This window comes from Osmia lignaria, unplaced genomic scaffold (assembly GCF_051020975.1).
Source record: "Osmia lignaria lignaria isolate PbOS001 unplaced genomic scaffold, iyOsmLign1 scaffold0001, whole genome shotgun sequence".
Classification (NCBI taxonomy): Eukaryota; Metazoa; Arthropoda; class Insecta; order Hymenoptera; family Megachilidae; genus Osmia; species Osmia lignaria.
In genome coordinates this window covers 12,656,549-12,673,903 of record NW_027478158.1, presented here as the reverse complement: position 1 = coordinate 12,673,903, position 17,355 = coordinate 12,656,549, and the positions used below count along the sequence as shown (strand labels likewise).

At 43.2% G+C, this 17,355-nt stretch overlaps 1 protein-coding gene across 1 annotated transcript; it reads left to right on the top strand.

Moving 5' to 3' along the window:
• The first annotated feature begins 9,651 nt into the window (after positions 1-9,651).
• On the top strand, positions 9,652-13,623 carry LOC117607426 (uncharacterized). Its single transcript, XM_034331097.2, has one exon. It carries the CDS (start codon positions 9,652-9,654, stop codon positions 13,621-13,623), a length of 3,972 nt encoding a protein of 1,323 aa, XP_034186988.2.
• The last annotated feature ends 3,732 nt before the right edge of the window (positions 13,624-17,355 follow it).

Genomic DNA, 17,355 nt, shown 5'->3' with positions numbered 1-17,355 from the left:
CGTCAGGCCCCTTCCCTTGAGATAAATCTGCAAATATCTCGGAAACGAAGAGAGCTATGGCAAAATGTTGAGAGACCTTTTTTGTAGAGAATTAAGTTTCCTACTATTTATGTTCTATGATATTTTTTGATCAGAAGCGTAGTTTTCGAGATATATCGGGATATTTAAAAGTTCCGAAGCCGCACCAACATAATAGAGATACAGAAACACCGTGGCCCCTTTCTTTGAGATAACTGTGCACTAGTGCGAGCCGCAAATGCCACTTCCAGCTTAGCTGTGCAGAAGAAGAACAACAAGAAGAAGAAATATCTCGAAATATGTCCGTCAGGCCCCTTCCCTTGAGATAAATCTGCAAATATCTCGGAAACGAAGCGAGCTATGGCAAAATGTTAAGAGACGGTTTTTGTAGAGAATTAAGTTTCCTACTTTTTATGTTCTATGATATTTTTTGATCAGATGCGTAGTTCTCGAGATATATCAAGATATTTAAAAGTTCCGAAGCCGCACCAACATAATAGAGATACAGAAACACCGTGGCCCCTTTCTTTGAGATAACGCTGCACTAGTGCGAGCCGCAAATGCCACTTCCAGCTTAGCTGTGCAGAAGAAGAACAACAAGAAGAAGAAATATCTCGAAATATGTCCGTCAGGCCCCTTCCCTTGAGATAAATCTGCAAATATCTCGGAAACGAAGCGAGCTATGGCAAAATGTTAAGAGACCTTTTTTGTAGAGAATTAAGTTTCCTACTTTTTATGTTCTATGATATTTTTTGATCAGATGCGTAGTTCTCGAGATATATCAAGATATTTAAAAGTTCCGAAGCCGCACCAACATAATAGAGATACAGAAACACCGTGGCCCCTTTCTTTGAGATAACTCTGCACTAGTGCGAGCCGCAAATGCCACTTCCAGCTTAGCTGTGCAGAAGAAGAACAACAAGAAGAAGAAATATCTCGAAATATGTCCGTTAGGCCCCTTCCCTTGAGATAAACCTGCAAATATCTCGGAAACGAAGCGAGCTATGGCAAAATGTTAAGAGACCTTTTTTGTAGAGAATTAAGTTTCTACTTTTTATGTTCTATGATATTTTTTGATCAGATGTGTAGTTCTCGAGATATATCAAGATATTTAAAAGTTCCGAAGCCGCACCAACATAATAGAGATACAGAAACACCGTGGCCCCTTTCTTTGAGATAACTCTGCACTATTGGGAGCTGCAAATGCCACTTCCAGCTTAGCTGTGCAGAAGAAGAACAACAAGAAGAAGAAATATCTCGAAATATGTCCGTCAGGCCCCTTCCCTTGAGATAAATCTGCAAATATCTCGGAAACCAAGAGAGCTATGGCAAAATGTTAAGAGACCTTTTTTGTAGAGAATTAAGTTTCCTACAATTTATGTTCTATGATATTTTTTGATCAGAAGCGTAGTTTTCGAGATATATCGAGATATTTAAAAGTTCCGAAGCCGCACCAACATAATAGAGATACAGAAACACCGTGGCCCCTTTCTATGAGATAACTTTGCACTATTGCGAGCTGTAAATGCCACTTTCAGCTTAGCTGTGCAGAAGAAGAACAACAAGAAGAAGAAATATCTCGAAATATGTCCGTCAGGCCCCTTCCCTTGAGATATATCTGCAAATATCTCGGAAACGAAGCGAGCTATGGCAAAATGTTAAGAGACCTTTTTTGTAGAGAATTATGTTTCCTACAATTTATGTTCTATGATATTTTTTGATCAGAAGCGTAGTTTTCGAGATATATCGAGATATTTAAAAGTTCCGAAGCCGCACCAACATAATAGAGATACAGAAACACCGTGGCCCCTTTCTTTGAGATAACTCTGCACTATTGCGAGCTGCAAATGCCACTTCCAGGTTAGCTGTGCAGAAGAAGAACAACAAGAAGAAGAAATATCTCGAAATATGTCCGTCAGGCCCCTTCCCTTGAGATATATCTGCAAATATCTCGGAAACGAAGCGAGCTATGGCAAAATGTTGAGAGAACTTTTTTGTAGAGAATTATGTTTCCTACAATTTATGTTCTATGATATTTTTTGATCAGATGCGTAGTTTTCGAGATATATCGAGATATTTAAAAGTTCCGAAGCCGCACCAATATAATAGAGATACAGAAACACCGTGGCCCCTTTCTTTGAGATAACGCTGCACTAGTGCGAGCCGCAAATGCCACTTCCAGCTTAGCTGTGCAGAAGAAGAACAACAAGAAGAAGAAATATCTCGAAATATGTCCGTCAGGCCCCTTCCCTTGAGATAAATCTGCAAATATCTCGGAAACGAAGCGAGGTATGGCAAAATGTTAAGAGACCTTTTTTGTAGAGAATTAAGTTTCCTACTTTTTATGTTCTATGATATTTTTTGATCAGATGCGTAGTTCTCGAGATATATCAAGATATTTAAAAGTTCCGAAGCCGCACCAACATAATAGAGATACAGAAACACCGTGGCCCCTTTCTTTGAGATAACTCTGCACTAGTGCGAGCCGCAAATGCCACTTCCAGCTTAGCTGTGCAGAAGAAGAACAACAAGAATAAGAAATATCTCGAAATATGTCCGTCAGGCCCCTTCCCTTGAGATAAATCTGCAAATATCTCGGAAACGAAGGGAGCTATGGCAAAATGTTCAGAGACCTTTTTTGTAGAGAATTAAGTTTCCTACTATTTATGTTCTATGATATTTTTTGATCAGATGCGTAGTTCTCGAGATATATCAAGATATTTAAAAGTTCCGAAGCCGCACCAAGATAATAGAGATACAGAAACACCGTGGCCCCTTTCTTTGAGATAACTCTGCACTAGTGCGAGCCGTAAATGCCATTTCCAGCTTAGCTGTGCAGAAGAAGAACAACAAGAAGAAGAAATATCTCGAAATATGTCCGTCAGGCCCCTTGCCTTCAGATAAATCTGCAAATATCTCGGAAACGAAGCGAGCTATGGCAAAATGTTAAGAGACCGTTTTTGTAGAGAATTAAGTTTCCTACTTTTTATGTTCTATGATATTTTTTGATCAGATGCGTAGTGCTCGAGATATATCAAGATATTTAAAAGTTCCGAAGCCGCACCAACATAATAGAGATACAGAAACACCGTGGCCCCTTTCTTTGAGATAATTCTGCACTATTGCGAGCTGCAAATGCCACTTCCAGCTTAGCTGTGCAGAAGAAGAACAACAAGAATAAGAAATATCTCGAAATATGTCCGTCAGGCCCCTTCCCTTGAGATAAATCTGCAAATATCTCGGAAACGAAGAGAGCTATGGCAAAATGTTGAGAGACCTTTTTTGTAGAGAATTAAGTTTCCTACTATTTATGTTCTATGATATTTTTTGATCAGAAGCGTAGTTTTCGAGATATATCGGGATATTTAAAAGTTCCGAAGCCGCACCAACATAATAGAGATACAGAAACACCGTGGCCCCTTTCTTTGAGATAACTGTGCACTAGTGCGAGCCGCAAATGCCACTTCCAGCTTAGCTGTGCAGAAGAAGAACAACAAGAAGAAGAAATATCTCGAAATATGTCCGTCAGGCCCCTTCCCTTGAGATAAATCTGCAAATATCTCGGAAACGAAGCGAGCTATGGCAAAATGTTAAGAGACGGTTTTTGTAGAGAATTAAGTTTCCTACTTTTTATGTTCTATGATATTTTTTGATCAGATGCGTAGTTCTCGAGATATATCAAGATATTTAAAAGTTCCGAAGCCGCACCAACATAATAGAGATACAGAAACACCGTGGCCCCTTTCTTTGAGATAACGCTGCACTAGTGCGAGCCGCAAATGCCACTTCCAGCTTAGCTGTGCAGAAGAAGAACAACAAGAAGAAGAAATATCTCGAAATATGTCCGTCAGGCCCCTTCCCTTGAGATAAATCTGCAAATATCTCGGAAACGAAGCGAGCTATGGCAAAATGTTAAGAGACCTTTTTTGTAGAGAATTAAGTTTCCTACTTTTTATGTTCTATGATATTTTTTGATCAGATGCGTAGTTCTCGAGATATATCAAGATATTTAAAAGTTCCGAAGCCGCACCAACATAATAGAGATACAGAAACACCGTGGCCCCTTTCTTTGAGATAACTCTGCACTAGTGCGAGCCGCAAATGCCACTTCCAGCTTAGCTGTGCAGAAGAAGAACAACAAGAAGAAGAAATATCTCGAAATATGTCCGTTAGGCCCCTTCCCTTGAGATAAACCTGCAAATATCTCGGAAACGAAGCGAGCTATGGCAAAATGTTAAGAGACCTTTTTTGTAGAGAATTAAGTTTCCTACTTTTTATGTTCTATGATATTTTTTGATCAGATGCGTAGTTCTCGAGATATATCAAGATATTTAAAAGTTCCGAAGCCGCACCAACATAATAGAGATACAGAAACACCGTGGCCCCTTTCTTTGAGATAACTCTGCACTATTGGGAGCTGCAAATGCCACTTCCAGCTTAGCTGTGCAGAAGAAGAACAACAAGAAGAAGAAATATCTCGAAATATGTCCGTCAGGCCCCTTCCCTTGAGATAAATCTGCAAATATCTCGGAAACGAAGAGAGCTATGGCAAAATGTTAAGAGACCTTTTTTGTAGAGAATTAAGTTTCCTACAATTCATGTTCTATGATATTTTTTGATCAGAAGCGTAGTTTTCGAGATATATCGAGATATTTAAAAGTTCCGAAGCCGCACCAACATAATAGAGATACAGAAACACCGTGGCCCCTTTCTATGAGATAACTTTGCACTATTGCGAGCTGTAAATGCCACTTTCAGCTTAGCTGTGCAGAAGAAGAACAACAAGAAGAAGAAATATCTCGAAATATGTCCGTCAGGCCCCTTCCCTTGAGATATATCTGCAAATATCTCGGAAACGAAGCGAGCTATGGCAAAATGTTAAGAGACCTTTTTTGTAGAGAATTATGTTTCCTACAATTTATGTTCTATGATATTTTTTGATCAGAAGCGTAGTTTTCGAGATATATCGAGATATTTAAAAGTTCCGAAGCCGCACCAACATAATAGAGATACAGAAACACCGTGGCCCCTTTCTTTGAGATAACTCTGCACTATTGCGAGCCGCAAATGCCACTTCCAGGTTAGCTGTGCAGAAGAAGAACAACAAGAAGAAGAAATATCTCGAAATATGTCCGTCAGGCCCCTTCCCTTGAGATATATCTGCAAATATCTCGGAAACGAAGCGAGCTATGGCAAAATGTTGAGAGAACTTTTTTGTAGAGAATTATGTTTCCTACAATTTATGTTCTATGATATTTTTTGATCAGATGCGTAGTTTTCGAGATATATCGAGATATTTAAAAGTTCCGAAGCCGCACCAATATAATAGAGATACAGAAACACCGTGGCCCCTTTCTTTGAGATAACTCTGCACTAGTGCGAGCCGCAAATGCCACTTCCAGCTTAGCTGTGCAGAAGAAGAACAACAAGAAGAAGAAATATCTCGAAATATGTCCGTCAGGCCCCTTCCCTTGAGATAAATCTGCAAATATCTCGGAAACGAAGAGAGCTATGGCAAAATGTTAAGAGACCTTTTTTGTAGAGAATTAAGTTTCCTACAATTCATGTTCTATGATATTTTTTGATCAGAAGCGTAGTTTTCGAGATATATCGAGATATTTAAAAGTTCCGAAGCCGCACCAACATAATAGAGATACAGAAACACCGTGGCCCCTTTCTATGAGATAACTTTGCACTATTGCGAGCTGTAAATGCCACTTTCAGCTTAGCTGTGCAGAAGAAGAACAACAAGAAGAAGAAATATCTCGAAATATGTCCGTCAGGCCCCTTCCCTTGAGATATATCTGCAAATATCTCGGAAACGAAGCGAGCTATGGCAAAATGTTAAGAGACCTTTTTTGTAGAGAATTATGTTTCCTACAATTTATGTTCTATGATATTTTTTGATCAGAAGCGTAGTTTTCGAGATATATCGAGATATTTAAAAGTTCCGAAGCCGCACCAACATAATAGAGATACAGAAACACCGTGGCCCCTTTCTTTGAGATAACTCTGCACTATTGCGAGCCGCAAATGCCACTTCCAGGTTAGCTGTGCAGAAGAAGAACAACAAGAAGAAGAAATATCTCGAAATATGTCCGTCAGGCCCCTTCCCTTGAGATATATCTGCAAATATCTCGGAAACGAAGCGAGCTATGGCAAAATGTTGAGAGAACTTTTTTGTAGAGAATTATGTTTCCTACAATTTATGTTCTATGATATTTTTTGATCAGATGCGTAGTTTTCGAGATATATCGAGATATTTAAAAGTTCCGAAGCCGCACCAATATAATAGAGATACAGAAACACCGTGGCCCCTTTCTTTGAGATAACTCTGCACTAGTGCGAGCCGCAAATGCCACTTCCAGCTTAGCTGTGCAGAAGAAGAACAACAAGAAGAAGAAATATCTCGAAATATGTCCGTCAGGCCCCTTCCCTTGAGATAAATCTGCAAATATCTCGGAAACGAAGCGAGCTATGGCAAAATGTTAAGAGACCGTTTTTGTAGAGAACTAAGTTTCCTACTTTTTATGTTCTATGATATTTTTTGATCAGATGCGTAGTTCTCGAGATATATCAAGATATTTAAAAGTTCCGAAGCCGCACCAACATAATAGAGATACTGAAACACCGTGGCCCCTTTCTTTGAGATAACTCTGCACTATTGCGAGCTGCAAATGCCACTTCCAGCTTAGCTGTGCAGAAGAAGAACAACAAGAATAAGAAATATCTCGAAATATGTCCGTCAGGCCCCTTCCCTTGAGATAAATCTGCAAATATCTCGGAAACGAAGAGAGCTATGGCAAAATGTTAAGAGACCTTTTCTGTAGAGAATTAAGTTTCCTACTTTTTATGTTCTATGATATTTTTTGATCAGATGCGTAGTTCTCGAGATATATCAAGATATTTAAAAGTTCCGAAGCCGCACCAACATAATAGAGATACAGAAACACCGTGGCCCCCTTCTTTGAGATAACTCTGCACTATTGCGAGCTGCAAATGCCACTTCCAGCTTAGCTGTGCAGAAGAAGAACAACAAGAATAAGAAATATCTCGAAATATGTCCGTCAGGCCCCTTCCCTTGAGATAAATCTGCAAATATCTCGGAAACGAAGAGAGCTATGGCAAAATGTTAAGAGACCTTTTCTGTAGAGAATTAAGTTTCCTACTTTTTATGTTCTATGATATTTTTTGATCAGATGCGTAGTTCTCGAGATATATCAAGATATTTAAAAGTTCCGAAGCCGCACCAACATAATAGAGATACAGAAACACCGTGGCCCCCTTCTTTGAGATAACTCTGCACTATTGCGAGCTGCAAATGCCACTTCCAGCTTAGCTGTGCAGAAGAAGAACAACAAGAATAAGAAATATCTCGAAATATGTCCGTCAGGCCCCTTCCCTTGAGATAAATCTGCAAATATCTCGGTGTTCGAAAATGTAATTTCTACCGCCTGCACGCGGACCGCGGCAGCACTTAGCAGCGCGACCGGCAGCCACCTAGGATGCCGGTCACGCCGACCAATCAGGGAGCGTTACGTCAGCAAAAAGAAGCCAACGGTTCTTGCTGCGACGAAGCCGGTTGATCGGCCATTATTGTTCTGGTTAGCATACTACCAACACGTGCGAACACAGTTTTCTCGAAAGGCAAATTTCTCAAGCTCAATCTCAGAATCTAGTACTGCAAGTTAACCGCGTGTGAAGTGCCAACGGCCACCGCGAGCTCGCGATTAGCTTTGACGTACGCAAATCCACGTGATTAATATAATTACGTGGTGCCACGTGCTACGCTAACACGTGGTCCTATACAGCGCAAGCACAATCTCGAATCCACCGCGACGCGTGTGCGAATAGCTCGATCAACGATCATTGTACCCTCGTGCAACGCACAATTTTCTGTAAATAGTGTACACACTGAGTGTCTGTAAATACATTGTTTTTGTGCAAACTCAAGTACATAATTTTCCCGTCTCACTGCCGATCCTACAACCGAACCGGTCTCATACAATCTCAAACTCGAACGCCGACTTTTGAACATTTTTTTGGTCCTTCGAGCCGGATCGGCAGTGACGGGTTGTGCTCGGCAACAACGTTGTTAGTGAAATCTCGAACTCAGTGACTAGAATGAGTGAGAAAGGTGACAAAGTTCCCAAGGCGACGCCACAGGAAGCCAAGTCGGCCTCAAGACCGACGTCACCCACGCCGGTGACATCAGCAACGCTGACAGTGCCAACGGTACTACCGGCAGAAGCACCTCCACCGACGGTGGAAAAACGCGTAACACGCGCCTCATCTCCTGCCGGCTTGTCAACGGAGCTGTCCATGAAGGCCAAGACGCAAATGAGTAGAGTCGAAGGCCTCCGCAAATTAATGGACAAGATGCCGGAAATGATGGATGAAACTTCTCTCGACGAGATCGACTTCATCGACAAGCAGGTCGATGAAATACACAAGGCGTTCCAAAAGGAGCATTCCTACCTTGAAGTTACCTGGCCTTCGGGTCAGAACTCCCATCCATATGTCAGCGACAATTGCTACGACCTCGAGATGAGCGTGGTCATCGAAATCAGACGACGTCTGTGCAAGTTTCGGGCCGCATTCGCAAGGCTGCACGCAGCGCGTGCAGCATCACCATCACGACAAAGGCCGTCGAAACTCCCTGAGTTGACGCTTCCCACTTTCGCGGGTCGCTATGAAGCGTGGCCTGCGTTTTGCGAGCTTTTCAAATCGATAATCATCGATAATCACCGATTATCTGATGTGGAGAGGCTGCATTACTTGAGGTCAAGCCTCCAAGGGGAGTCGCTACGCGCCATCTCCAATCTGCCGGCGATAGGAGAATCCTTCCCAATTGCTTGGAAGAATTTAAAGCAACGCTTTGAGAACAAGAGGATCATAGTACAATCTCTGCTTGACAAGCTCTGTGCGACACCACCAGTGCAACAGAAGAGCGCAATGGTTCTCCACAACGTGGCGGCCAATTTGCGCGATTTCAACACCTCGTTGCGCGCTCTTGCTTCAACCGACGAGTTGTGGAATTGCACACTCATCCATCACATCTCTCGTAGTCTTGACAAGACTACGCGAGAGGCTTGGGAAACCAGCCTAGGAAACTCTGAAGAATTTCCGAAGCCAGAGCAACTGGAGGCGTTCCTCACGACCAAGGCACGGGCTCTAGAAAGGGTTGAAACGCCAACGGCCAAAAATCAGCCTGCTCAACCTCAGGCAAAGGCGAAACCAACAGGTCAACGACCTGCCTTGACAACGTCACAGGCTAACACCACCACAAGAGCAGCCGCACACGCCTATCCGTGCGACTGTTGTCAGGCCGACCACTTCATTGTGTCATGCACAAAGTTCAGGTCGATGCCTGTACCAGAAAGACGAAGTCTAGTGGACAAACTGTCTCTGTGCAGAAATTGTTGCGGCCGTCACACCACTGCGAATTGCAAGTCTGAACACCGTTGCAAACAGTGTGGACGGCCTCATCACACAATTCTACACCTGGCTGCAACGCAGCCACAGACCACAGCCAAGCCTGCGGCAACACAAGAGAATCCGACAACGTCGTCCTCTTCAACACAAACACAATAAAGTGTAGGTGCAGTCGTCAAGCACTCAAGCACGATTTCAATGGGTCAACGATCCAGTACAACCGCCAACACAAACGATCAACGATCAAGCTCGCTTGCGACGCAAGCCGAGCTAACGCTGTTAGCAACAGCACATGCACAAGTCATCACCTCATCCACGACCTACAACGCAAGGCTGCTCGTCGACTCCGGATCGGAGCTCAGTTTCGTTTCTGAAGATCTCGTCGAACAGCTAGGACTTCAACGCACTCAATCTTCAATCTCCATCACTGGCATTGGTGGCAAGAAATCAACACAAACTCGAGGTATTGTATCACTACATTTACAATCTCTTTACAATACCTCATCGATCTCAATACAAACTCATGTGTTACGCACTCTAACCACAATTTTGCCGTCTTCTGAGGCACCCCACCAAGACTGGCCACATCTCAATCGTCTCAAGTTGGCAGATCCTGAGTTTTACAAACCACGACCCATCGACGTCATCATCGGTGCCGACAATTATGGACGAATTATAAAATCAAATGTAATTAAAGGTTCGCCATCAATGCCAGTCGCCCAGCTCTCAATATTCGGATGGCTCGTTATTGGACCAGCAAGGAGGCGTCAAGCTCGTGCTTATTCATCATTTAATGCATCAATCCCTCAAGACAGCGACGCTGCTCTGAGAGAACTGCTGACGAAATTCTGGATTCAAGAGGAGCTTCCAACGGAAAACACATCTCAACTCACACCGGACGAACAAGAGTGTGAAGATCACTTTCGTGCAACGCACAGCCGTGATTCTACTGGGCGATACGTGGTGCGTATTCCTCTCAAAACAAATACTAAAGTCTTGGGTACCTCTTACAGCACAGCTCGCTCCTGCCTGCGACGCACGCTCAGCAAGCTCACTCGAAATCCTGAGTACCGTGAGCAATATCAGCGATTCATGATGGAGTACGAGGACCTCGGTCACATGAAGAAGGCTTCTTCAATCTCGCCCAACGACTCTTCAATTTACTATCTTCCACATCACGGAGTTTTCAAGCCTGGCAGTGAAACAACAAAGCTGCGGGTCGTCTTCAATGGCTCAAGTCCAACAACAACTGGACTTTCTGTCAACGACATCATGCACACTGGTGCGAATCTCCTGCTCAACATCAACGACGTTTTGCTGTGGATTCGCCATCACAAATGCATATTCTCCACGGACATCACAAAGATGTATCGTCAAGTACGAGTACATGAAGACGATTGGAATCTCCAACGGATACTCTGGATAGATGAGGAATCAAATGAAGTCCCATACACACTGACAACAGTCACCTACGGTACCAAAGCTGCACCATTTCTAGCTGTCAGAGCCCTGTTGCAACTTGCAGAGGACGAAGGTCAACGCTACCCACTGGCAGTACCATCAATCAAATATGCAAGGTATGTCGACGACATATTTGGTGGTGCAGATTCTCTTGATTCGTTAATTGAAATTGCTTCACAATTAACTGACTTGTGCAACGCAGGCGGTTTCCCTCTTGCAAAGTGGCACTCAAACGAAGCCTCTCTGCTTGAAACCATCGTGCCTTGCAATAATTCTCAAGGTACATCAATCTCACTAGACGACTGCAATACCAAAATACTCGGATTGCGATGGAACACTGTCAACGATAGTTTCACATTCACTACTAAATCTCACCACAATCTCAATTTTACAAAACGCCTTGTATTATCTGAAGTAGCACAGATATTTGATCCGCTTGGCTTTTTGTCACCAGTCATTATTCGAGCGAAGGTACTCCTGCAAGAATTATGGCTTCTCAATCTCAAATGGGATGATCCACTGCCATCCCATGTTACTATACGATGGATTGCGATCAGAGAAGATCTCACAAGTCTGGCCAGACTCTCAATACCAAGGTGGTTCAACACCTACAACAATTCTACAGTGGAATTACATGGCTTCTCTGACGCTTCACAACTCGCCATGGCAGCAGTAATTTACATTACTGTTTTTTCGCCGTCCACAGATCACAAGGTGACGTCACTGGTGTGCTCCAAGACAAAGGTCGCACCTCTCAAAAGGCTTACAATTCCCCGACTCGAGCTCACAGCTGCGCTGATACTTGCAAAATTACTGAAATACGTTCAAGCTAATCTCAAACTCAACATTGCTACAATTCACCTGTGGACGGATTCTCAAGTAACACTTACATGGATCAAATCTCACGCATCACGATGGAAAGATTACGTCAGGAATCGTGTAACACAAATTCAAGAACTAACGCAAACTGCAACTTGGGTGCACGTTCCTGGCACATCAAATCCTGCTGATTGCGCTTCAAGAGGATTGACTACAACTCAGCTTGAACAACACGAGCTATGGTGGAGGGGACCACCGTGGCTTTTACAATCTCAAGAATCATGGCCTGTACAACGCAACGCATCTGACGACACTTGCCTGCAGGAGTGTCGCCCAGGAATCTCTCACGTGTTAACGTGCCAAAAAATCGATTATCACTGGGACTTGATTCACAAATATTCATCTTTGCAAAAACTTTTTCATGTTACCTCAGTTTGTTACAGGTTCATCTCCAAACTGAGAAGGACAACTGCTTCAACGAGGCTCTCGAACACACCAGCTGATTTGGAAAGGGCCAAAATCTTCTGGATCAAGGCCACACAATCAGCATACTTCTCACACGAGCTCAAGATGATGGTCAACAACCAAACGTTACCATCGTCCCACGCCTTCAATCGACTCACGGCCTTCATCGACGATCAAGGGGTTATTCGAGTTGGAGGAAGACTCAGCAACGCTCAGTTAACCTATGAAGGTAAACACCCTGCAATCCTTCCACGTCACTCACGTCTGTCCGAATTGATTGTAGATCACTCCCACAAAGCAACGCTTCATGGAGGGACACAACTCACACTCGCTCACATCAGACAGACTTACTGGATCATCGGTGGACGAGCTCCAGTCAAATCTCACATTCTGCGGTGTGTTGTGTGTGCTCGGCAGAGGGGGATCCGTGCCCATCAACTGATGGGCCAACTACCTCTCTCTCGGGTTACACCCTCACACCCATTCTCACACACCGGCGTAGACTACGCCGGTCCCATCGCACTCAAGACGTGGAAGGGGCGAGGTGCGAAAACACAAAAGGGCTGGATCTGTGTTTTCGTTTGCATGACAACGTCTGCTGTTCATCTGGAAATGGTTACCGACTATTCAACGGATGGATTCGTTGCCACGTACCGACGGTTCGCTGCAAGAAGAGGCATTCCACATACAATCTACTCCGACTGCGGAACAAACTTCATCGGAGCAGATTCAGCATTGAAATCAATGTTCGTCGAGGGCACTCAAGACAATCAACGATTGGCCAAGCTGTTCGTCGACGACCATACAACTTGGAGTTTCAATCCACCTGCTGCACCGCACATGGGAGGAAAGTGGGAGGCAGTGGTCAAGTCTGTCAAATACCATCTCAGACGCACGGTGAGTGACACTTTACTCACCTTTGAAGAATACTATACTCTTCTAAATCAGATTGAAGCAACGCTTAATTCACGACCACTGGAGCCTCTCACGGACGACCCTGACGATCTCTCAGTGCTAACACCAGCTCATTTCCTAATCGGAAGAGCAATCTCAACGCTGCCTGAGCCATCTGTTGAACAGGCCAACATCTCACCGAGAGCCAGGTGGCATCTCATACAACAAAAATTACAACAATTCTGGAAGCGCTGGTCAACTCAACATCTCCAACGGATGCAATCAATCTCTAAGTGGCATCACCCTTCCAACAACATCCACGTTGGATCTCTGGTGCTGCTTACAGACGAGCGCTTCCCACCATGCAAGTGGCCTCTTGCTCGAGTGCTCGCAGTTCACCCTGGACCAGATGGACTGACGAGGATCGTCACGATCAAGACGGCCACCTCAACTCTAACTCGGCCAATTGCAAAGTTGGCTCTACTACCAGTAGAGGATCAGGATTCATCACCATCTTCTACGAGCTGCTGATGGCGGGCGGAATGTTCGAAAATGTAATTTCTACCGCCTGCACGCGGACCGCGGCAGCACTTAGCAGCGCGACCGGCAGCCACCTAGGATGCCGGTCACGCCGACCAATCAGGGAGCGTTACGTCAGCAAAAAGAAGCCAACGGTTCTTGCTGCGACGAAGCCGGTTGATCGGCCATTATTGTTCTGGTTAGCATACTACCAACACGTGCGAACACAGTTTTCTCGAAAGGCAAATTTCTCAAGCTCAATCTCAGAATCTAGTACTGCAAGTTAACCGCGTGTGAAGTGCCAACGGCCACCGCGAGCTCGCGATTAGCTTTGACGTACGCAAATCCACGTGATTAATATAATTACGTGGTGCCACGTGCTACGCTAACACGTGGTCCTATACAGCGCAAGCACAATCTCGAATCCACCGCGACGCGTGTGCGAATAGCTCGATCAACGATCATTGTACCCTCGTGCAACGCACAATTTTCTGTAAATAGTGTACACACTGAGTGTCTGTAAATACATTGTTTTTGTGCAAACTCAAGTACATAATTTTCCCGTCTCACTGCCGATCCTACAACCGAACCGGTCTCATACAATCTCAAACTCGAACGCCGACTTTTGAACACTCGGAAACGAAGAGAGCTATGGCAAAATGTTGAGAGACCTTTTTTGTAGAGAATTAAGTTTCCTACTATTTATGTTCTATGATATTTTTTGATCAGATGCGTAGTTCTCGAGATATATCAAGATATTTAAAAGTTCCGAAGCCGCACCAAGATAATAGAGATACAGAAACACCGTGGCCCCTTTCTTTGAGATAACTCTGCACTAGTGCGAGCCGCAAATGCCACTTCCAGCTTAGCTGTGCAGAAGAAGAACAACAAGAAGAAGAAATATCTCGAAATATGTCCGTCAGGCCCCTTGCCTTCAGATAAATCTGCAAATATCTCGGAAACGAAGCGAGCTATGGCAAAATGTTAAGAGACCGTTTTTGTAGAGAATTAAGTTTCCTACTTTTTATGTTCTATGATATTTTTTGATCAGATGCGTAGTGCTCGAGATATATCAAGATATTTAAAAGTTCCGAAGCCGCACCAACATAATAGAGATACAGAAACACCGTGGCCCCTTTCTTTGAGATAACTCTGCACTAGTGCGAGCCGCAAATGCCACTTCCAGCTTAGCTGTGCAGAAGAAGAACAACAAGAAGAAGAAATATCTCGAAATATGTCCGTCAGGCCCCTTGCCTTCAGATAAATCTGCAAATATCTCGGAAACGAAGCGAGCTATGGCAAAATGTTAAGAGACCGTTTTTGTAGAGAATTAAGTTTCCTACTTTTTATGTTCTATGATATTTTTTGATCAGATGCGTAGTTCTCGAGATATATCAAGATATTTAAAAGTTCCGAAGCCGCACCAACAGAATAGAGATACAGAAACACCGTGGCTCCTTTCTTTGAGATAACTCTGCACTATTGCGAGCTGGAAATGCCACTTCCAGTTTAGCTGTGCAGAAGAAGAACAACAAGAAGAAGAAATATCTCGAAATATGTCCGTCAGGCCCCTTCCCTTGAGATAAATCTGCAAATATCTCGGAAACGAAGCGAGCTATGGCAAAATGTTACGAGACCGTTTTTGTAGAGAATTAAGTTTCCTACTTTTTATGTTGTATGATATTTTTTGATCAGATGCGTAGTTCTCGAGATATATCAAGATAGTTAAAAGTTCCGAAGCCGCACCAACATAATAGAGATACAGAAACACCGTGGCCCCTTTCTTTGAGATAACTCTGCACTAGTGCGAGCCGCAAATGCCACTTCCAGCTTAGCTGTGCAGAAGAAGAACAACAAGAAGAAGAAATATCTCGAAATATGTCCGTCATGCCCCTTCCCTTGAGATAAATCTGCAAATATCTCGGAAACGAAGCGAGCTATGGCAAAATGTTACGAGACCTTTTTTGTAGAGAATTATGTTTCCTACAATTTATGTTCTATGATATTTTTTGATCAGATGCGTAGTTCTCGAGATAGATCAAGATATTTAAAAGTTCCGAAGCTGCACCAACATAATAGAGGTACAGAAACACCGTGGCCTCTTTCTTTGAGATAACTCTGCATTATTGCGAGCTGCAAATGCCACTTCCAGCTTAGCTGTGCAGAAGAAGAACAACAAGAAGAAGAAATATCTCGAAATATGTCCGTCAGGGCCCTTCCCTTGAGATATATCTGCAAATATCTCGGAAACGAAACGAGCTATGGCAAAATCTTAAGAGACCTTTTTTGTAGAGAATTATGTTTCCTACAATTTATGTTCTATGATATTTTTTGATCAGATGCGTAGTTCTCGAGATATATCCAGATATTTAAAAGTTCCGAAGCGGCACCAACATAATAGAGATACAGAAACTCCGTGGCCCCTTTCTTTGAGGTAACTCTGCACTATTGCGAGCTGCAAATGCCACTTCCAGCTTAGCTGTGCAGAAGAAGAACAACAAGAAGAAGAAATATCTCGAAATATGTCCGTCAGGCCCCTTCCCTTGAGATAAATCTGCAAATATCTCGGAAACGAAGCGAGCTATGGCAAAATGTTAAGAGACCTTATTTGTAGAGAATTAAGTTTCCTACTTTTTATGTTCTGTGATATTATTTGATCAGATGCGTAGTTCTCGAGATATATCAAGATATTTAAAAGTTCCGAAGCCGCACCAACATAATAGAGATACAGAAACACCGTGGCCTCTTTCTTTGAGATAACTCTGCACTATTGCGAGCTGCAAATGCCACTTCCAGCTTAGCTGTGCAGAAGAAGAACAACAAGAAGAAGAAATATCTCGAAATATGTCCGTCAGGCCCCTTCTCTTGAGATAAATCTGCAAATATCTCGGAAACGAAGCGAGGTATGGCAAAATGTTAAGAGACCTTACTTGTAGAGAATTAAGTTTCCTACTTTTTATGTTCTATGATATTATTTGATCAGATGCGTAGTTCTCGAGATATATCAAGATATTTAAAAGTTCCGAAGCCGCACCAACATGATAGAGATACAGAAACACCGTGGCCCCTTTCTTTGAGATAACTCTGCAGTATTGCGAGCTGCAAATGCCACTTCCAGCTTAGCTGTGCAGAGGAAGAACAACAAGAAGAAGAAATATCTCGAAATATGTCCGTCAGGCCAGTTCCTTTGAGCTGAATCTGCAAATATCTCGGAAACGAAGCGAGCTATGGCAAAATGTTAGGAGACCTTTTTTGTAGAGTATTAAGTTACCTACTTTTTATGTTCTATGATATTTTTTGATCAGATGCGTAGTTCTCGAGATATATCAAGATATTTAAAAGTTCCGAAGCCGCACCAACATAATAGAGATACAGAAACACCGTGGCCCCATTCTTTGAGATAACTCTGCACTATTGCGAGCTGGAAATGCCACTTCCAGCTTAGCTGTGCAGAAGAAGAACAACAAGAAGAAGAAATATCTCGAAATATGTCCGTCAGTCCCCTTCCCTTGAGATAAATCTGCAAATATCTCGAAAACGAAGCAAGCTATGGGAAAATGTTAAGAGACCTTTTTTGTAGAGAATTAAGTTTCCTACTTTTTATGTTCTATGATATTTTTTGATCAGAAGCGTAGTTTTCGAGATATATCGAGATATTTAAAAGTTCCGAAGCCGCACCAACATAATAGAGATACAGAAACACCGTGGGCCCTTTCTTTGAGATAACTCTGCACTATTGCGACC

What these genes read in the sequence shown, in the direction of transcription:
- LOC117607426 (XM_034331097.2), top strand. Translation starts at nt 9,652, where the DNA reads ATGGGTCAACGATCCAGTACAACCGCCAACACAAACGATCAACGATCA.